General features: G+C 40.5%; 1 protein-coding gene across 1 annotated transcript; it reads left to right on the top strand.

Annotated features, from left to right (window-relative positions):
• Nucleotides 1-5,394: 5,394 nt before the first annotated feature.
• On the top strand, nucleotides 5,395-19,821 carry FOSL1 (FOS like 1, AP-1 transcription factor subunit). The gene is made up of 4 exons (XM_073605268.1): nucleotides 5,395-5,615; nucleotides 16,372-16,566; nucleotides 17,690-17,797; nucleotides 18,891-19,821. The coding sequence occupies exons 1-4, from the start codon at nucleotides 5,460-5,462 to the stop codon at nucleotides 19,329-19,331; spliced, it is 900 nt and encodes a 299-aa protein (XP_073461369.1). The 5' UTR covers nucleotides 5,395-5,459; the 3' UTR covers nucleotides 19,332-19,821.
• The last annotated feature ends 3,026 nt before the right edge of the window (nucleotides 19,822-22,847 follow it).

The raw sequence follows: 22,847 nt of genomic DNA, 5'->3' as shown, positions 1-22,847 counted from the left end.
TTGTTCGGACATTCCGACAACAAAATCCTAGGATTTTTTCCGACGGATGTTGGCTCAAACTTGTCTTGCATACACACGGTCACACAAAGTTGTCGGAAAATCCGATCGTTTTAAACGCGGTGACGTAAAACACGTACGTTGGGACTATAAACGGGGCAGTGGCCAATAGCTTTCATCTCTTTATTTATTCTGAGCATGCGTGGCACTTTGTCCGTCGGATTTGTGAAAAAAACGATCGGAATTTCCGACAACGGATTTTGTTGTCGGAAAATTTTATCTCCTGCTCTCCAACTTTGTGTGTCGGAAAATCCGATGGAAAATGTCCAATGGAGCCCACACACGGTCGGAATTTCCGACAACACGCTCCGATCGGACATTTTCCATCGGAAAATCCGACCGTGTGTACGGGGCATTAGACTTTGATTAAGATCTAATTGCACATCAATTGGATAATGAAGCGTGTATTGCCACCATAATTATGTGGCACTTACCTGCAATCAAAGCCTGCGTTGTCCCCACTGGTGGCCACATCCATATCTGCCCCTCTTCCTTCCGGGGCCGCGAACTCTGTGACTGGTCGGAGTTGCGTGACGTCACTCCCGCGCATGCACACGGGAGCCATCAGTCACGGCACATGCTAGTGAAGAAACGGCACTGATCGTATATGGTAAATATCTCCTAAACCGTACAAGGTTTAAGAATTATTTACAGTACCTACAGGTAAGCCTTATTATAGGCTTACCTGTAGGTCCAAGTGGTGTAACTAGGTTTACAACCACTTTAAGCTACAAGAGTAGATCGAAAACCTTTTTGAGCTTCAAGCATTTGGATGCAGGCGACTTGACGTGGAGATGTGAACCATCTCCATATGGAATAATTGATTTTTTCTCCTTGAGCATTTTGGAGTTTCCGAGCTACAAAACACTGAATGAGGCCTCAACAAGTTGTACCGCCTGGCAACTTGTCTTGCTGTGTAAACTTTTCTGTGGCCGTGACGTAAAGGATTGCTGCAACAGCATGTGAACAGCCCCTCGCTGTAGTAAAGGGTGGTCAGGAGGCAATAAAACTGCACCTCAAGTGCTTGTGTTTACAGCTCCCCCCCCCCCCACTGCCTGTGTAAAAAGGGTCTAAGGGAGGGTTATAACCTGCGTCAGGTCTTTTTGTGCTATCTGTGTCCCATTGAGGAGATTTCTCTTCACTTCCCGCCCCATAGCCACAGCAGGAAGTGAGAGGAAATCCCACCAAAGTGAGGAGATCCCTGGTTTTCACCAGAACTAATGTCCCCATTGGAAGATTTCCCCTCTATTCTTGTTCTAGGGACAACCCAAAATGTGTGATTTTCTTTCACTTCCACTCTTGGTGATATCTGACATCAGAACAAATATAGAACATGAATCTCCCTAAAGTCTTGTACACACTATTAGAAAATTGGACGAACGATCATTCACATTTTTCTGTGTCCTCATCCTGTTAAAAACAAGAATGCCTAAAATGGTATGAAAACGACAGAGGACAACTTTCCACATATGTAGCTACGGTCTATGTCTAGTATATTGTCGTACTTTGTTTCAGATTATGCACAGACTTGCTCATTTAATTTTTTTTTAGGATGAATACTGTACTAATTAAAGGAAAGTTGGATGCTACAATAATGCCGCGTACACACGATCGGATTTTTATGATGGGAAATGTTGGATGTGAGCTTGTTGGCGGTACTGTAAGTCTGACCGTGTGTATGCTCCATCAGACATTTGTTGTCGGACTTTTCCACCAACAAATTTTGGCAGGCATGCTCTCAAATTTTCCGCCAACAAATGTGTGTTGTCGGACTTTCCAATCGTGTGTACACAAGTCCGTCAGACAAAAGTCCAAGGTACAAACACGCATGCTCATAATCAAGGACGAGCCAGAAGCACTCGGTCTTGTAAAACCAGTGTTCGTAATGGAGACATAACGTACGTCTTGTACGTCACTACTTTCGTAATTGTTAGCCAACATTTACGAAAGTAGTGTAACCGAGGGCTTTCACACTGTAGCAGTACGCTGGCATACCGGTAAAAAAAAGTCCTGCTAGCAGCATCTTTGGAGCGGTGAAGGAGCGGTGTGTATACTGCTCCTCCACCGCTTCTGCCCATTGAAATCAATGGGCAGTGCGGCTATACCGCCGGCGAAGCGCTACTGCAGCAGCGCTTTTCGGGTGGTTTTAACCCTTTTTCGGCCACTAGCGGGGGTTAAAAGTGCCCCGCTAGCAGCCGAATACCTCCGCAAATATGAAGGTAAAGCGCCGCTAAAAAAAAATTACCGCCAACACCACCCCCGCCCCAGTGTGAAAGGGGCCTTATAGTGTGTACAAGGCACAAAGCTCTGTTCCGATCTGTGCAGCTGCATTTATTCTTTCATTTCAATGGGCTGCCCTACCTGCAGAGATGTCGAGAAAGAAGTACATGACCCTTTTTTTTTTTTTTTATTATCGTGTAACACCGGTTTGGTGCATGTGAAAATGTGCCATATTTGTCAATGCGTGGGGATGCCATTAAGAATTAATGTCACCGTCTGTGCATCTGCTAAAGATCAGTGCACTTCTCTGAGGGTCAGGAATGTGTGTTCTCCCCTGCAGATATGTAAGAACACAACAATTAGGGGCTTGTTTACACCAGCTACTGCATTGCAGCGCATTGGTTGGTGTGCAGTGCGATCCAGCTGAGATCAGCACAGTGCTGATGCACTGAGCTCGGCGGATCGCATGGTTTCTTTTTTTCTTTTTTTTTTACAGAACTTTATTGAGATGTCACACAGACAGCTCATAAAGTTTAGTTGCCAGCCATGCAGTGCGAGGCAGTGTATTGTCTCGCATTGTGCTGCACTGAGAAAAAGTAGTGCATACAGTACTTTTTCTTAGCGCACTGTTCCCCCACACCATCACAACGCAGTGGTGTAAACCGGACACACAGCAGATAAGGCAAGATAAGGCCACCCAATGCAGTCCCACCGCATCTAGTGTGAATCTACCCTAAGTCTCATTCACACTTTACGTATTGTGAACTGGTGTTCCCACTCATGATTTTGTGTGGCTGATTGTTATGAGATTCCGTGTGTCACACGTTGAAGTGAATGGGCTGCCCGATGTGCGTTTGTCGCCCAAAAGATGCTCCTGTGTGTGTGTTTGCTGCAATTGACAGTCACAGGAAGATTGCACTGTATTTGGGGTGCCCTTTAGAGTTAATGTGTTTTGCAGTGTCTGCTATTTGTTTGCTATTTGCGATTTGGAATTATGGACAGAATTGCGCTGATTCTGCTTGTGATTCCAAATCGCCAAGTGTGAATGGGGCCTTAAAGTGGTTGTAAACCTTACAGACCACTTTTTGCTACAGGTAAGCCTATATTAAGGCTTACCTGTAGCTACCCAGGATATCTCCTAAACCTGCACGGTTTAGGAGATATCCCCTGTAATAGCATGTGCCAACGTCATCGGCACATGCGCACTGAAGTAATGGCACGTACATGCCCTTTGCTTCAGTAAATGTGCCGTTACCGGCGGCTCCCGGCGCTTTGATTGGCCGGAGCCACGATACCCGGAAGTAACCCCCGGGAGTGATGTCGCCGGCCGGTGCTATGTACAGGCACCGCAGCGAGGGCTTGGATCTCAGGGGAGTATTACATAATGAGCTAGTATGCTATGCATACTAGCTCATTATGCCTTTGTCTTGCAGATGTTCGTTATTTTTTTTTTTTTTTCAAAGTGGGTTTACAACCACTTTAAGCCTCGTAAACACGATGAGAATATTAGACGAATGATCGTTCATTCTTTTTTTTTTTTTGCATGCTAGTCTCTTATTATTATTATTATTAAGGATTTATATAGAGCCAATAGTTTTACGCAGCTCTTTACAACTTGAGGGTAGACAGTACAAATACAATACACTTTAATACAGTAGGAATCAGAGGGCCCTGCACCTTAGAGTTTACAATCGAAGATGGAAGGTCAAGAGATACAAGAGGTAATGACTGTGGGGGATGTGCTGATGGAGAAAATAAATGTACAGTTGTTAGGTGGGGGCCAGATAGGCTTTTCTAAAGAGATGAGTTTTCAGGAATTGTCTGAAAGTGGATAAAGTAGGAGAAAGTCGGACAGATTGGGGTAGAGCATTCCAGAGGATGGGAGAGGCTCTGGAGAAGTCCTGGAAGCGAGCATGGGATGAGGTGACAAGGGAGCTAGAGAGCAGGAGGTGTTGGGGGGAGCAAAGAGAACGATTTGGTTGGTATTTTGAGACTAGGTTAGTGGCATATCGAAAATGAAGAGATTACTAAAGCTACAAAAATTCTCGTAGGACAGAATACAACTTCAAAAGTGATGTAATGTGTTGTATCGTATTGTAATGTATTCTGATGTTTTTAAGCATGCGTAGTCTTGGTCTTCTGATTTATGTTTTTTTTTAGATAAATACTGTGCTGATTAAACTAAAATTGTAACATTCTGTTATCCTTCGAGAAAATTTTATGTGTTTGTCCTTTCGGATAATTTTGCATGAACTGTCATGATCGGCTCTCGAAAGCTGTGTACTAATGATACGATTATTGGAAGATCGCTGAGAAAGCGGTATTTTATGTCCCATTTTGTCATTGTGTGTACTAGGCATGAAACCTGATGGGTTCTAATCCCTCTCTGCTCTGTACCAAACCAAAATAAAAATGTTTTGCCTTTAGTTACACTTTAACCTAAAACAAAGTCAGGAATAGTAACAATCATAAATGTAACAGTAATAGATGCAACAATAATACATGTAACAGTAATAGATGTAACAATAATACATGTAACAGTAATAGATGTAAGAAAGATAAACAAACACCATCCCTGAACAGTGGAATGACTGAATGTTCTATACCAGAATTGTATCAATATTCTCTATAGGACGGAGACATGTTTCCCATAAACCGACCGGTTAGAAATAATAAAGAGGATAAATAGGCTGATTGATAAGTAAACAAGCATCATTTCCCCGAAGTCGGTGTGTCTCGGTGTCTCCTGTATCAGGTCACCTCGACTTTCCGTTCCACACTGGAAAGAGCAGAGTTAAAAAAAACACTCAGCGCTAGATACAGGGCTTTCCTCTCGGAGGAAGTACACGAACCATATAAGGGCATCTGCGTCACTGCCTGATGGTAAACCCGGATCGTACCAACTAAGACACCAGTAAAAGGGTGGATTGCTTTATTCTTCCTTTGCTTTTAACACAAATAAAAGAAAACTTCCAGACCAATAAAACTTCAAACTGGATCGATTTTTACAGTAATGGGCGCTGTCATAAACAGGGGCTTGTCGCTGCCATAATACACAAGTGTGAAAGTGTTCGGGGTGAAAGGCTCCCCTATCGCTTTGGATTTCCAGGTTCCCATTGATAAAATGAAGCGGCGCTGATGTCTGAGTCAGTGTGATCAGGAGAAGGCTGGCTGTGCGGACCATGTACAGGGATTTCTCCGGGACTTACCCTCAGCAGGACTTAGGGTGCAGCAGCGGCAGTCACAGCCCGGACTCTGGGAGCTCACACTACGGGGCTGCCAGTATGGGGCACAGCATGAGAGCCACACCTCCACAGGACCACCACCACCAGCAGCAGGTAACTTCTACCTCCATATGTACAATGGATACAATATTATATACAGATATATATTCTATTATTATTATTCTAGTTCAGAAATTTCTATGTGTTTGGTTTAGAGCAATTTAGATGATTATAGTAAATGATGGTGATGATTCTAAGCTGTCACTATTATAATGAACTGATCATGGCTATCTACACGTTATTTATTATACATTACTAAGATATTTTTATCCTTTTTTACACTTTTATATGATACTATGTGTAATATATATATATATATATATATATATATATATATATATTAAAGTTTATAGTCTATATATTATAGTTTATATATTATAGTTTATATATTATATTTAGTTTAGACTATATATTATAGTTTATATGTGATTTATAGTTGATTGTCTGGATATTATAGTTTAAATATATATAATTTCTAGTCTATACATTATAGTTTATATATTATATATAGTCTATATTGTAGTCTACATAATAAAGCTTATATATTAAGGTCTATAGTCGATATAATATAGTTTATATATTATATATAGTCTATATATTATAGTTTATATACTATATATAGTCTAAATATTATTGTTTATATACTATATATATAGTCTATTTATTATAGTTTATATATTATATATGTTCTATAGTCTATCTAGTTTATATACTATATATAGTTTACAGACTAATAGTTTTGTTGCACTGACGAGGAATGACTTGCACTTAAAGGATCACTCCACCCAAGTTTTTGGCAGATTCCTAAAACTACATTCATCCACAGTTTGTTCTCCCGGATGTATTTCTTAGTCCAGCCCCCATTTCTTATGACCCCGCTCTGACACATTTTGGAGTCTCAGTCCTCATCCAGCAGAAGGGTCTAGCTCTGCCTTTCCTAACCTTTTTCACATGGAGGAACCCTTGAACTAACGTTACTGGAGTCAGGGAGCCCCTGCTAATAATTGTTATATCTAAAGCTTACAGTACATTAGTGTAATGGTCACCAGGGAGAAAACTCCTTACATTGGTGGTCATTGGGAAGAATCCCACCTTACAGATAGATAAAAAGATAATTGGTGTCAGTGGTTACTTATTTGAGCAGCAAAAATTACTCAAAGAACCCCTAGCAAACTCTGAAGCAGTGGCGTAGCGTGGGGGGTGCGAGGGGGGCATAGGCCCCGGGCGCAACATTTGGGGGGGGCGACATCCTGCTCCAGTATGTGTCACCCTCTCTCCATACAGCTAAATTCTGTTCTGTGACCCCGCGCTCCGGCCGCCATGATAATTCTCAGGCCGGCCCCTGGCGCCCTGTGATTGGGCGAAAGGGGTCATGTGCGGCAGGTGGGGCTGGCCTGTACTCAATGGGGGGGGGGGGGCGGGGCTGGCCTTTGTTGTGGCCGCCGTCTTCTCCTGCTCCTCCTCTCCAGCCCGGGTCACCAATCATGACGGCCGTTGCGGAAGGCAGTCTGTGGCCGCCGTCTTCTCCTCCTCTCCTCCTCCTCTCCGGCCCGGGTCACTGAACATCATGACCCTGTCGGCCGTCGCGGCAGGCAGTCTGTGGCCGCTGTCTTCTCCTCCTCTCCTCCTCTCTGGCCCGGGTCACTGATCATCATGTCCCCGCCGGGGCAGGCAGTGTGACAGTCGGCGGGGCAGAGGCACAGCAGATGGAAGAAAAAAAGGTAAGAGACTCACTCGGCCCGGGGGGGAGTAGATATGGTCTGAGGAGAGTGAGCAGCCAGAAAGTTAGCGTATAGTGTAATGTATAGTGTTGTAGGTAGTGTATAATGTATTGTGTGTAGTGTATTGGTCTGTGGGTAGAGTGTTGTGTAGCAGTCAGTATGTAGTGTATTGAGTAGTAGTGGTCTGTGTCTAGTGTATTGTGTAGTGGTCAGTGTGTAGTGTAGTGGTCAGTGTGTAGTGTAGTGGTGTGTAGTGGTCAGTGTGGTGTGTGGTTGGTGTGTAGTGTAGTGTAGTGGTCAGTGTGTAGTGTAGTGGTGTGTGGTTGGTGTGTAGTGTAGTGGTCAGTGTGTAGTGTAGTGTAGTGGTCAGTGTGGTGTGTAGTGTAGTGGTCAGTGTGGTGTGTAGTGGTTAGTGGTGTGTAGTGGTTAGTGGTGGTCAGTGTGGTGTGTAGTGGTCAGTGTTGTGTGTAGTGGTCAGTGTGTAGTGGTTAGTGGTCAGTGTGTAGTGTAGTGGTCAGTGTGTAGTGTAGTGGTCAGGGTGTAGTGTAGTGGTCAGTGTGGTGTGTGGTCAGCGTGTAGTGGTCAGTGTGTAGTGTAGTAGTCAGTGTGGTGTGTAGTGGTCAGTGTGTAGTGGTCAGTGTGTAGTGTGGTCAGTGTGTAGTGGTCAGTGTGTAGTGGTTAGTGGTGTGTAGTGGTCAGTGTGTAGTGGTTAGTGGTGTGTAGTGGTTAGTGGTCAGTGTGTAGTGGTTAGTGGTGTGTAGTGGTCAGTGTGTAGTGGTTAGTGGTGTGTAGTGGTCAGTGTGTAGTGGTTAGTGGTGTGTAGTGGTCAGTGTTTAGTGGTGTGTAGTGTAGTGGTCAGTGGATAGTGTAGTGTATTGTGTAGTAGTATAGTGTAGTGGTCAGTATAGGAATCAGGTAGGTCAGTGTGTGGTGTTTAGTGTAGTGGTTAGTGTGGTGTGTAGTGGTCAGTGGATAGTGTATTGTGTAGTGGGTAGTGTAGTAGTATAGTGTAGTGGTCAGTATAGGAATCAGGTAGGTTGGTGTGGTGTGTAGTGTAGTGGTCAGTGTATAGTCGATTGTGTACTGGATTGTATAGTGTAGTGGTCAGTGTGTAGTGTAGTGGTCGATGTAGGAATCGTGTAGGTTGGTGGGGTGTGTAGTGGTCAGTATAGGAATCAGGTAGGTCAGTGTGTAGTGTAGTGGTCCTTGTAGGAATCGGGTAGGTCAGTGTAAGGGTCAGTATAGGAATGAGATAGGTCAGTGTATTGTATAGTGTAGTAGTATAGTGTAGTGGTCAGTATAGGAATCATATTAGTGGTCAGGTAGGTCAGTATTATTGTAGGAAGGGAAGGGACTCAGGGAGTGCGAATTGTCCGCAGGTTAGGGGGCGCAAATTACTTGCCTTGCCCCGGGTGCTGGCAATCCACGCTACGCCACTGCTCTGAAGGAACCCTGGTTGAGAAAGCCTGATCTAGCTTCTCTTGTTATGTACTCCTATGGATACAATTAACAAAAGGGTGATCCCCTTGTGATGCCAGCATCCAGTGGGAGACCATGAGGAAGATGGTGGGTGATATAATTTACAGGAATATAACTAAAAATTGGGATACCCTTTTGGGGTAAGCTTCCCTTAAAGTGGACTTCTGCCATCTCATCTCAAAATCAAAATCATATTTTTATTTTTTTTTATTCTCTCACCCAACATTTTTTGGATTCTCACTTGGGCAAGAATGAAGTTTTTCTGGCACAGCATATTGAGATATCCACACAGCCCAGTAGGTCACAGGTTATTCTTCTGCACATGTGCTGTGTCATCCGAAGGCCAACTTCCCTTTGCCCGTCATCAGGAGGCCAGCTGCAAGAACCTGGAATAGACAGCTCGCCCTCTGACGACGTCACAGAAGTAGAAGGCGTTGTGAGAATCAGTGTGCAGCAAAATGTCAAATATCTATAGAATACCTCTGGATCGCTGGGCATGTGAGCATTTTTTTTGTGGATTACTCAGCTTAAAAAGTTAAGGGGGGGTGGGCTGAAGTTGACCTTTATTAATTCATAAAGTCAAATCATTTATAAATCTGCTGTTGGTGGGATGGCCTTGCTAATAAAAAAAATGGCATATGTATGCTTATAACTGTGTAGTGCTAAGGGAAGTGTCATTAACAATGCACACTCCAATCACCTTAACACTGTTATCCATTTACATATGTGGTTAGCCACTTAATGATGATTGGTAAGGGATTATAAATTTATATATACAGTGAGAATCAAGCTGCACCAAGCATGTTGAATTCCACTCATGCCCTTTAAATTATAGCTGAAGCCCACAGAACAAATCCCATTGGGTTACAGTCATCTGGACAGAAATAAATAGAGACATTCTTAACTATGAAAAGCATTCATATCAATATGTTTATAACAAGTGTCAGTTGTGTTTCAAAATGTAATACTGAGGTGTAACTTAAATCAACCCGAACTATACATATGATTTTCCAGACGGGATTACATTCACAGAGTATCACACTCAGCCAACAGTTACAAAACCTTCTTAACCCCAATTTAAAAGTATTTAATACAAATAATAAGATAATTGCTGATTTAAATTTAAATTTATCAGAGTTCAGAAGGCTTTTAGCAATCTTTTTATATAAGATGATATTTCAGTTTTGTGTGGATACTGCTAGGCTGAGTTACCCCTGGCTTCATACATCACTTAAAAATACATTGAAGATCACTGCACTGAATGTATAACTGGGATGACCCAATGTAGCCATTATACTGGGATTCTTTTCCAGTATTGGGTCCCCTTTGTTCGTTTAGTCTTATAATGTCTTAGTAGGAGGGCAGTGTGAGAACCTTTGATGGGTGATCACATGTCTGGAATTTCCAAGTGATTACACTAGGAATTGGATATTTATTGGATGAAATTAATTGTGGGTGGTCTGACCCAGCTTCATTGTGGAGCTGACAATACTATACCATTTGATTGTATAATCTCCTTTAGCTCTACTATTGGGGACTGCCTAATTTCATACAAATTGAATGGATATTTTAGGTTTGTATTCCTATTATTATTATATTATTATACAAGATTTATATAGCGCCAACAGTTTGCACAGCACTTTACAACGTGAGGGCAGACAGTACAGTTACAATACAAATCAATACAGGAGGGATCAGAGGGCCCTGCTCGTTAGAGCTTACAATCTAGAAGATTCATATTACATAGTGCATAAATAATGACTGATTCCTTCATTAAACCCCTTATACATTTGCTAGTAGACAGAACAGATTTTCTTTAAGGAAGTCTTCCCTCCTAATACTATGTTTTTAACATTCAACAGTGTAATAGTTTGTATTTTTTTTATTTTGGTGGCATTATACCCCCTGTCTACTAAGGTACATTTATAAATGTCCTAGTGTTCAAGGAGTTAAAACAGTTCCAAGGAGATGCTACCCCATCTCCATAATTTGTGGTTAACTCTAAATTGATAACCTGTAATGGTATTTATTTACCATTGGACAATTTTGGGTAGCATAATTAGTCACCATATAACAGGTTTGTACAATTGTAAGGTTTGAGATGTATGGTATCTATTTACTCATCCCAACCCATATTTTATATTTTGCTAAATAAAATGGGTATTATATTGTGTTTATGTGTACTAAAACTAATTTTAGTGGGGTTTTTCTAAATGTATGCATTTAAGTAAACAGTTTTGCAAGTATCTGCAACATAAAAAAATGCAACTGCCACCATTTTATTCTACAGGGCTTCCGCTTTCAGAAAATATAGATTTGTTTGGGGTTAAAAAACATTTTTTAGCAACAAATGGAGATTTTAACATGTGGGTGAAAAATGATAAAATTGCCACGTTAGAAAGTGGTTAAATACTTCATTATGTCAATCCTGATTGGCTGTTGTAAGGTTACACAAAGGGTTTATTTCACACATTCTAATAAATCAGGCTCATAGGATTTCCTTTACACATAAATATATGCAGCGGCAGCCCTTCCATAAGGGGTGTAGGGGTGCCCCCCCATCCATGCGTCCGGCCCCTTATCTACATGCGGGGCGCCAGACGCATGGATTCCAATGGTTTTTTTTTAAGCATGTGATTAGAGCCAGAGGCTCTAATAGGCTTCAAAAAAGGGTGGACTCGGGGCGCAGAGCACTGCGCCCAGAGCAGGTCCACTTGTGTGACAATAGTGAATGAATATTCGCTGTTGTCACGCTAATTCTCCTCCCCGTTAATCAGAAAGCGGGTCCTGAGACCCGTCACCCGTTTGGCTGAAAGGACAGACGATCCTATTGGACCCCTAGGAGGAGGAGGAGGGAGGAGATGCACATCGGAAGCCGCTGTGATGCAGAGGAGGATGAGAAGCAATCGAAGCCACCGCTTGTAGAAGCACACTGCCTGCCGGTGACCTAGATGGGGTAAGTGCAGAGCTGGATGACCTACCAATTGACCCAGTGGGGGGGTAGGGGATGTGCGGGTGACCCAACCGACCGCAGGGAGGGGAGTGTTGGGGGGGTGCCGTTCGACTGAGGGGGGTGGTTGTTTGCCGCCGCCCCCCCCCACAAAAAAAAACAGCCGCAACTGAATATGTGTAGTATTAAATACAAATGGGCTATATGAGAATGCTGTAAGGTACAAATGATTATAGAGCTCACCATAGAGTTCCAGCGGCCATATGACGGCACTCATTTGGTGGTGCTGGTCGTTAAATTCCTTTCAGATTCTTTTATTTATTAAAGTAGAAAATATACTGTATATTACATAAATAATTATGTTTGTAAACTGCTTGCAAAATGTTCTCTGGACACTATTAAAACCAGAATGATGCTGTCCAGTGTATCCTTTTCATAAAATATTAAAAGAGAAGTGCGGGTTAAAAAAAAAAAAAAAATCCTACTCACAGCAGTTTTAGAGGCAGGGGGGGGTAGATGCAGCTTCAGAGCGATGCTGCATCTATCCCCCGCCACCTCTGAGCCCAGGTTCACACTGATGTGGGTTAGAAATCATACGAGTTCAGCTGACCTTGCACGATTTCAAACAGGCAATGCAGTCTGACTTTGGGAACTATTTGACAGACATCTGTGCAGGTTCATGCACAGATATCTATTCAAAATGCCCCCTGAAGTCACCAAAAGTAGTTCAGGAACTACTGTTGGGAATTGGTGCGGCGTTGCCCCGATTCAGATGGTGTCATTGCCGGCAATAGCCGACAATTTTGGCAGGCAATTTGACATAAATCGCATGCCAAATCAGCCCATGTGAACATGGGCTAAGACTCAGAACCGAGCAATCAAAGATCACTTATCACTCAGTTCTTGTCCTTCAGTAACCAAAGAGCGGTGACTGTCAGTCACCAGCTCTCTACTCCACCCTTTCCAGTGCTCACTGGAGCGCCTGGCTGTGGAGGGGGTGGGATTGGCAGGCTCAGGCTCCCAGGGGTGGGCTGAGAGGCTGTGCCAGCTGCTGGTCAGGAAACAGAGTGGATCCTGACATTATTGTCGGGATCCCTGCAGAGCCTAGACTGTCTCTGTGAAGTCAGCGGACAGCTGTTGGCTGAATCTGGGTCACAGGAGTGCAGAACTAAGTGCACTTCTGTGACCCACACGAGAAGTATGGCCAAAAAAGTTTTGGCCATACTTCTCCTTTAAGGTTAAATTCTGGGTTTTTTTATTGTTGATTGGAATATGGTCTGTAATAAATTTGGTGGATCCATATCTGATTCTATAGCAACTTGAACACTATTATTTTCATGTGTAATGTTCTTATGACTAGGGTCTTCCTCCCAGCCCAAGGTGATACATACTGTTCATGACTCATTGCTGGTGACATAAACATTTTGTACAGAATGTCCTAAATACATTATCTGCATTATCTGCATACATATGCGACTCACAAAATAAGAATTTACAACGCGATCAGAAGACATGTTCTTGATTTTCAGTATGTTTTAGTAATTTTCCATAAGTCTTCTGTTGCTGATCCTACGTGTCATCCCGAGTATCCATACACAGGATTGCCATATAGTACTCAATCAGATTAATACACATACTCTGGTGCGTTAATAAGCCTGCCTCCATACTCAGGCCTGTTCTGGCAATCAGGCAACTCTCCTATTTACTATGGGTTACTGTACAATCATGATTTTTTTTATTAACCATACCAAAACTTATTGAAGATTGGCAACATAGGCAGAGGACTGAGGCATCAGACTGCCCCTTGTTTCACTATCTTATCAAATCTTTTTTTAACGTAAGACCAGCATAAGGGAATGAACCTAAAACGGAATGTAGAATGCATGTACGCACACAAACATATACTTAGGTTAATAATTGTAATATTTTTCTTAGCAAGAATATTTCCTTTTTCTAAATAAAGAGCAGCCTTTTTCAACAAGGGTGCCCAGGCACCCTGGGGTACCTTCAGGTTTCATCAGGGGTGCCTTGGAATAATGCCTAAAAATTGCCCAAAAATTGTATTCAAGCCAGTGGGTGGATCAGGCCTGCTTGACTTCATTGGTGTGTACGGGAGACGTTGGGCCCTGCACAGCATCCTTGTTTGCCCCTCCCCATCAACACTGGGGTCACATTAGCCGAGTGAGGGAAAGAAACTGAAAAAGAAGAGAAACACTAGAATACTAGTCAGTACCAGTGTGCAAAGGTGTGTTTGCTCTGGAAGAATAAATCACATCTAACATTGGGTGTCCTACATGTGTGAATGCTGCTGCATTATGTAAAAACTTACATTTTTTACATTTTAGAATGGGTTGCCTCAATATTGTGTAGAATTTTATAGGGTTCCTTGACTGAAAAAAGGTTGAGAAACACTGCTATAGAGACGTAAATGCAATATAAATCCTCAGGTGTCTGCACATACTTTTAAACAGCACCTTGGGCACCCTAACCTCCAACCCAGAGGAACTCTACTTTGTGAATGTTGACTTTAACCAAGAAAGTTGACGGCTGGTCTTCACTCTCCAGTCTTCTGTAACTCTTTATGGGCCCTTGAATGTGATATGCGATCTCAATATTCAGCGACATGCTATGAGAGGTCAGAGTAGAAAGGCAGCCATAGTCTTTCCCTGCAAAAGTCAAGATTTGCTTGTTAGAATGCCCCAGGTTTAAAGGCTTCCGGGGCCTTTGATATGCTATTTAAGGGTATCTGTAGGCACCTAAGTATGGCATTGTATTTAGACTGATATATTACAATGAAAGGAAAAGTTTACTTTAACAATATCTTTATATAACTGAAAAATTCACCCAGAACATTCTATACCTATTTATAGTTATGACATTTTTCTGTTTGAGATTTGTATTACATAAGGAGCCATTTACATCATTGTAGATTCATTTTAGGGTCGTTTTTCTTAGCAACTTGGAAAATATGTTTTCATTGGAAAAAATGAATAGCAAGCTCTCTGCTTATAGTGAGGATTCAGATTTTTTTTTTTTACACTGTTTAATGTAAAACCTTGATGATATGAGGTGCTTATGGGCACTGACTATAGTCGGTTTGGAGTAGGAATAGTAAGCTGCTCACTATGTAGATATAGCACAGCATCCCATGTGTATGTGTGTGTGTGTGTGTGTGTGTGTATATATATATATATATATATATATATATATATATATATATATATATATATATATATATATATATATATATATATATATATATATATATATATACACACACAATGGGAATGCGAGGGCTTCACACCATTAAAATGGGCAATGCCCATGTCCAAAGAAATGTTCTATACCACGACAAGTTTTACATAGTAGGAATATGTCATGAAGGTTCCAGAAGAGCCGACACGCTTTAGGGATCTACATTTCATTCATCAGGGCTAATTATAGACACATTTAGTAGTAATAATAAAATATAAATATATAAATCCATAATATGTATTCATAAATGGATTCATAAAAATATATACATCCATATCTACATTATTACAGACAAATATAAATACACATGCATGCATACAAACATCCATATACACATTAAAAAAATGTCACATATTTAGGCACAGTGCTACTAAGTAATGCTATAAATCATAGCAATATGTTAAAAAACTGGATCATTTACTAGTGAATATCAAGTCTAAATCGCTATTACTATTTTTTACCTAAACATTAAATAATAATTAGATATACATTAGTAAATGATTCCAAGAAGGGGAAAATGTGGGGAGTTTAGGAAGTGGGGAGTTTAGGAGAAAAAGAAATAGGGGTTTTAGGGGTGAAGGAAACTGTTTGAGCAGCATCGTTAACCTCTTGTGTAAATGTAAAACGTGAGAGGATTGAGGAGTATTGTGAATTTCTTTGAAAAAATAAAGCAGAATGTTTTTGTGAAAAGGGAAACACAGAAAACGTAGAAACACAGGCCCTCATGAATGATTTGTTGACCAGAAATCAAAATATGGATGACCATTTTACTTTAAATATGTAATTACAAATTGTATGGAGTCCTGTAAAATAGTTCACTGATTTTGGGGTCACTTCAGTTATCTAGTTATGTGAAAAGCAAATTTTTGCTTGCATCTGCACATGATTGGCTATTAAAAGCAGACAGGAATTTGCTTTTTACATAACTGGAACATTAAAGTGAATATTCTTACAGTTTATTGTGTGAAGATGCTCAACTCCTTTAGTAAGTCAGCCCATTTACTAACATAAATCATTCCATAACATGAACAAGGAGTAACATGGGTTTTGCCATTGCTGATCTTCTGAAAATGCTAGTTTCCTGGCTGGCTTCAGTACTATCAAAGTGACCTGTTACGAGTATATTCAAAATAAAGTTAGAATGCCTTGTCTGAATACTTGCAACTGGACAAGGACTTAAAAAGTATAAAAGTCCCTTGATCAGCTTGGCAGCAAGGCAGCTACCATTTTTATAAGGAGATGGTCAGCAGTGGTATCTTCCATGTTTCTTTAACAATGCCACAGGTTGTCAATAGCGGCGACATACTAAGAATTCTATTCACACTACCATAGCTGTGTTGATGCATTTGTTCTATGTGTATATACGGTATATAATATACTAATATATTTTCTTTCTCATTTACAGAAATACACAACTCACACATCTTCCAGTCCTTTCATCCCAACATTAAATGCAATAACCTCAAGTCAAGATCTCAACTGGATGGTCCAGCCTAGTGTTCGATCATTAGCCTTACCGCCATACCCTAGCCCTCGTCATGGTGTCATCAGAAGCATGAGCGGAGTCTTGAATATGGCAAGAAGACGTGGTGGTGAACATGTAAGTATTCTCATGTCTGTTAACTTTTTATTTGCATTAGCAAAGACTACTGTGGTCTTAATGAAATTAGCACTGTTATAATGAACAACCAGATATGTATTCTAGTAAAAATTGTAATCAACTTAAGGGGGGGGGGGTTGATTTTTTTTCTAATATTACCTTATTGATTGGTGTTGCTCCTGTATGAACACCATGGTAATATGGTTCTTGTGACATCTTTGACAAGTGCCAAATGAGGGTATAGCCATACCAAAACAAGTAAAAACTACCAATACTACATGCTGTCAGTACTTTCCAGTTATGCTATTCCAAGTAAGAGGCCAAGTCTTTATTCATATATACTTAAAAATGAGAATTAGTTTGCAAAAACTTTTTTTTTTTTAATATTGTAATATGCCTTACCTTTATACTGCAATACTGTAATAGGCCCTACCTTCTTATATACAGCACTTTATAGAATCTCTCTTACATTTCTCTAGTGTAGTAAATGGGTACATTTTAGCTAGTCCTGTGTTAAATGACAGCCCATGCCTTTGTAATGTTCACCATTTTGCTAAATTGACAAGGTATTTTCATTGTCAAAGTTGATGGTATTGTTGTCTATGGGCGAGCCCTTGAAGAGTTAAAAAATGGTGTGTGTGCCTGCAGTAAGAAGCATTGCACATGTCGCGGAAACAGTTGATGGGCGACTCATAGTCCAAGTAGGGGGTGAGTCATGGGGAAAAAAAGCTGGGATGTGAGTGTCAAACCACAGATTGGAGCGGGATAAACATTAATGACTGAGTCATTGGGTCACACACACTGCCAATCCTTCCATTCATAAAGAAAATACACTTCATTCATCCCTTAATACTCTGTGACCTATGTACATAGTAAAAGCACAGGGTAAGCAGTGGCACTGCCAGCTTCTGACACCATCATACTTCAATATAGTGGAACAGCTGCAATATAGGTATTTAAGCTGAGCAATCTTCTTATTGCAACACAACAGGATATCTTTATAAATGCATGAATCAGATGTTACTCAGACAATTAGCTATCTACTTTTTGTTAATTTTCCCAATTACTTTTAGGTGTGCATGCTTTACTCACGTGCATTGTTTTTTATTGATATTTAATTCAGATATCACCCGAAGAAGAGGAGAGGAGAAGAGTACGAAGAGAGAGGAATAAGGTTGCAGCTGCCAAGTGCAGAAACCGTCGTAAAGAGCTAACTGATTATCTTCAAGCGGTAAGTGAGGAGAGCCTGACTGGGGGGAATGCGATGTGGTCAGCAGTGTGGGTCATGCTTTTCCCTTTAGCCATCTTTCAGGAACTGTAGATACACATACCTTTAAAACAAAGATTGGTATCTGCTCCTCGCACACTGCAGGACATCACTCCAATTACCCCATACTGCGATGGCATTTTACATTTTTACTTATAAAATGCAGAGCTGTGTGGTACCTCTGATGCCCTGTGCCATATCATGGCAGAAAACACTCCCAGGTAGAGTCTGGTTACATCACCTGTTAAAGTATTATGACGAGTTTCCTCCTCCTGAAACTTTTCCACCTTTTCAAAAGAATACATAGGGCTTTGATTGCTTTGGGTGCGCAAGCAAGCAAAGCAAAAAGCACATTTGTAAAGCACACATCCGTGCTTTAGAAATGTGTATAGCCACAGTTATGCCATAGCAATGCTTTATAAATTGACCTGTATATTTTCTGTACGGTCCCTGGCTTACGGGTGACAAAGAGGAGTTGTGCCAAGCTAAGTACAGTCTGTGAGTTAGGGGTGTAGGAGCAATGGTTCTACACTTGTTCTCTTTTAGACCTAATCACAGGTGAAATTACAGTCCTGCTAGACTTGGCGTCACAGAGGTTTTCCTATATGGATATGACAAATACTGTTTTTAAAGTCCAAATTAAGTCTCCCATCTTTATTTCACTTAAAGATCCTGTACCACTGTACGTTAGAATTGATTTTTCTAATGCATTTAGGAATACATTAAAAATAAAATTTTCTCTGATTGGAAATGCAATTTATTCCTACTCACTCCAGTGCCCTATGCTGGCACATATAAGTAATTTTCATAGTCTTGGATACACAGAAAAGGGTGCTTTAATTTGGAGTTTTGACCTTGAAGTGCAAAATAGTTTATGTAATTGCCATACTCCCCATCACAAGCATCCTCATGTACATTTGTCTTAAAGAGGTTCTAACCAGGTCCTGTAGAGAGCACTGCATATACTGTATAGAGAGAGAGAGAGAGAAGAAAGAATGTGTATTTAAATTGGAATTGTAGAAAATCAAACTCAACACATTTTTTTCACCATTTTCAGGAAACGGACAAGCTGGAAGAAGAAAAGTCATCTCTACAAAAGGATATAGCAGAGCTGCAGAAACAGAAAGATAAGCTTGAACTGATTCTTGAAGCACACCAGCCAATCTGCAAAGTGGCCCACTCTCAACAAAATAGCCAGCAAGGGGGCTCTCCTAAATTTGTTAAAGAGGAGCCACATGAAGAACCAGCACGAGGTTCCAAAGTCAAACTTCCAAGAATAGAGATTAGCGACACGCTTCTTGAACCAGAGGCTCTTCACACTCCTACCTTGATGAAGACACCATCAATTACACCCTTTACACCAAGCTTGATGTTCACTTATCCTGGACCTCAAGAATCTTGTTCCACAGCTCATCGCAAGCTCAGCACTAGTAGTAGCAATAGCAGCGGGGATCAAAGTCCAGGGTCCCTTAGCTCGCCGACTTTATTGACTCTTTAAAATGATCTTGGAGAGAGGAGGGTGCCTTCAGGAGTATTACATTATGTCTAAACTGATTTCAGGTAGACCTATGCCAGTCTTAAAATTTGTTGTAGATCCCCTATATAGGATCAGATTCACCTTGACAGTAAAGCATGCTATCACTTTTCCAAACATTTGTTTGTTATGAATATATTTGTTTCATTATAATTTGTTAGATGCGTGGCCTTCTTTTATATAAGGTCACAAGTTTAGTCAGAAATAGAGCTATATAAGAGCACAGGGTCACAGTTAAAGGCAGAGCCAACATAAAACTGCATGTCCACTGTGGTATGGTCAATAGAAAAGTTAGCGGCAGAGCCGAAATTATACTATGTTACTGCGTAGTAAGCATTTGGGAAAAAAGTAACGGCAGAGCCGGTCTACTTTGTATTTATTAAAGTATATTTTTGTATGATTATTGTTTGGGGTAAAGCATATACATTTTGATAATCAAATAGTAATAAAGCACATCCCAAATAAATTCATTTTTTATTTCATATTTTTGACTTACTGTACAATTTGTTGGTGGTAAATTCTCAAATCAGCATGTGTTAGAGGATAAAATAAACAACACGTATCAGAAAAAAAAATATGCATATTTTAGTAAAGTAATGCATGGTTTGCATGGGTTTTTGGAACAATTAAAGACAGGATACAGAAAAACTCCACACAAAATATTGGTTTATTCGGGAACCTAGTAGTTTTGTACTTCATTCTTCTCCTTTTCCTAATACTTAAACATACAGATTGAGTACTGCTGGATCTCAGGAAATCATTAGCGTTTAATGTGATTTTGTAATCAAATATTATGGTATGTTGACTCTTGGGTGAGGCAGCTTTACTCCTGGAATAACCAGGATATGACACTTAAGGCAGACATGCAGTAACTGTACAGAAAATAGAATACCAAACTATAGTTCAGGGTTCAAATAAGGAAGTCTATTTATTAATCATTACCATCACACTAAAAATCCAACTCCTTTCAGGAGCCACAGAAAAACCTTTTTCTTCAGGGCTGTAGGTTCTTTAGGTGGAACAAAGGCTGTTTCAAAACAGTTGCTGGTATGTAGGCCTTTAATGCAGAAGTGGGAATCTCCTCTGCCGTAAAAGCTCATTTTCTACCTACCAGCACTGTTGTTGTAATTGGCCTGCCTTGGGTGCTAGGATGAATTAATTCATGTGCATGAGTTACATCATTCATAAATCAAGCCAGCCAATCAAGATTGCCGAAAATGCCGAACCCCAAAAAAGACCAGGCAAATATATCAGTGGTGGCAATAAGGGAAATCCTGGACATTACATCTCTAAAGGAGGCACTTCAGAAAGAAAAATGTATCATAATCTGAAAGTATGCTGTGCATGCTCACATATTATGGCAAAAGCCCACCCAACTAAATGCAGACTTTAGTTTTTAAAACAAGAATATAATTCAGACTACAGTGTATGGATGGAAGATATAACCAGCTGCTGAAGTGATGGTTATAATTCTTTAAACTATTCAGATCTATCCAAGCACTGCAGTTCAAATTATGTGCTCTTTAATAACCTGCAGCCCTGATGAAGGGGAATTTTTGGGACCCCAAAAAAGCGTTGGCTGTTTTTTCGGAATGGTAACGATCAGCACACATACTTTCTTCCTTGGGCCCTAAACTATGGTTTAGTGCTTTTCCTTCTCTCTGTGAGTAGCACATTAAACTTGTTGGGCCAGGTAAAGTAATACAACCACTGGCAAAAATTATGGAATCACCAGTCCCTGAGGATGTTCCTTCAGTTGTTTATTGTTGTAGAAAAAAAGCAGATCACAGACATGGCCAAAAACTAAAGGCATTTCAAATGGCAACTTTCTGGCTTTAAGAAACACTAAAAGAAATCAAGAAAAATAATTGTGGTGGCCAGTAACAGTTAGATTTATAGAACAAGCACAGGGAATAAATTATGGAATCACTCAACTCTGAGGAAAAAATTATGGAATCATGAAAAACAAACAAACAAAATAACACTCCAACACATCACTAGTACTTTGTTGCACCACCTCTGGCTTTTATAACTGCTTGCAGTCTCTGTGGCATTGACTTAATGAGTGATAAACAGTACTCTTCATCAATCTGGCTCCAGCCTTCTCTGATTGCTGTTGCCAAATCATCTTTGCAGGTTGGAGCCTTGTCATGGACCATTTTCTTTAACTTCCACCACAGATTTTCAATTGGATTGAGATCCGGACTGTTTGCAGGCCATGACATTGACCTTATGTGTCTTTCTTCAAGGAATTTTTTCGCAGTTTTTGCTCTATGGCAAGATGCATTATCATCTTGATAAATGATTTCATTATCCCCAAACATACTTTCAATAGATGGGATAAGAAAAGTGTCCAAAATTTCAATGTAAACTTGTGCATTTATTGAAGATTTAATGACAGCCATCTCCCCAGTGCCTTTACCTGACATGCAGCCCCATATCATAATTGACTGTGGAAATTTGCATGTTTTCTTCAGACAGTCGTCTGCATAAATCTCATTAGAACGGCACCAAACAAAAGTTCCAGCATATTCACCTTGCCCAATGCAGATTCGAGATTCATCACTGAATATGACTTTCATCCACAGTCCACGATTGCCTTTCCTTAGCCCATTGTAACCTTGTTTTTTTGTGTTTAGGTGTTAGAGATGGCTTTCTTTTAGCTTTTCTGTATGTAAATCCCATTTCCTTTAGGTGGTTTCTTACAGTTCAGTCACAGATGTTGACTCCAGTTTCCTCCCATTTGTTCCTCATTTGTTTTGTTGTATATTTTCTGTTTTCAAGGCATATTGCTTTATGTTTTCTGTCTTGACACTTTGATGTCTTCCTTGGTCTACCAGTATGCTTGCCTTTAACCACCTTCCCATGTTGTTTGTATTTGGTCCATGTTTTAGACACAGCCGACTGTGAACAACCAACATCTTGTGCAACACTGTGTGATGATTTACCCTCTTTAAGGAGTTTGATAATCCTCTCCTTTTTTTCAATTGACATCTCTGGTGTTGGAGCCATGCTTCATGTCAGTCCACTTGTTGCAACAGCTCTCCAGTGTGAGATCACTCCTTTTTACCTACATACTAACAAGCAGATTTAATCTGATGCAGGTGTTAGTGTTTGTAATGAAAATTTACTGGGTGATTCCATAATTTTTTCCTCAGAATTGAGTGATTCCATAATTTATTCCCTGTGCTTGTTCTATAAATCTAACTGTTACTGGCCACCACAATTATTTTTCTTGATTTCTTTTAGTGTTTCTTAAAGCAGAAAGTTGCCATTTGAAATGCCTTTAGTTTTTGGCCATGTCTGTGATCTGCTTTTTTCTACAACAATAAACAACTGAAGGAACATCCTCAGGGACTGGTGATTCCATCATTTTTGCCAGGGGTTGTACATAGTACAGGCAGTGGCGATACTCAACTCATTCAGAAGGGCTTGTTTCTAATAGAGTGTTACTCTTACACTAAAAAATCTTTGACCAGT

This window comes from Aquarana catesbeiana, linkage group LG11 (genome assembly GCF_042186555.1).
Source record: "Aquarana catesbeiana isolate 2022-GZ linkage group LG11, ASM4218655v1, whole genome shotgun sequence".
Classification (NCBI taxonomy): Eukaryota; Metazoa; Chordata; class Amphibia; order Anura; family Ranidae; genus Aquarana; species Aquarana catesbeiana.
This window is presented reverse-complemented; position numbering and strand designations above follow the sequence as displayed.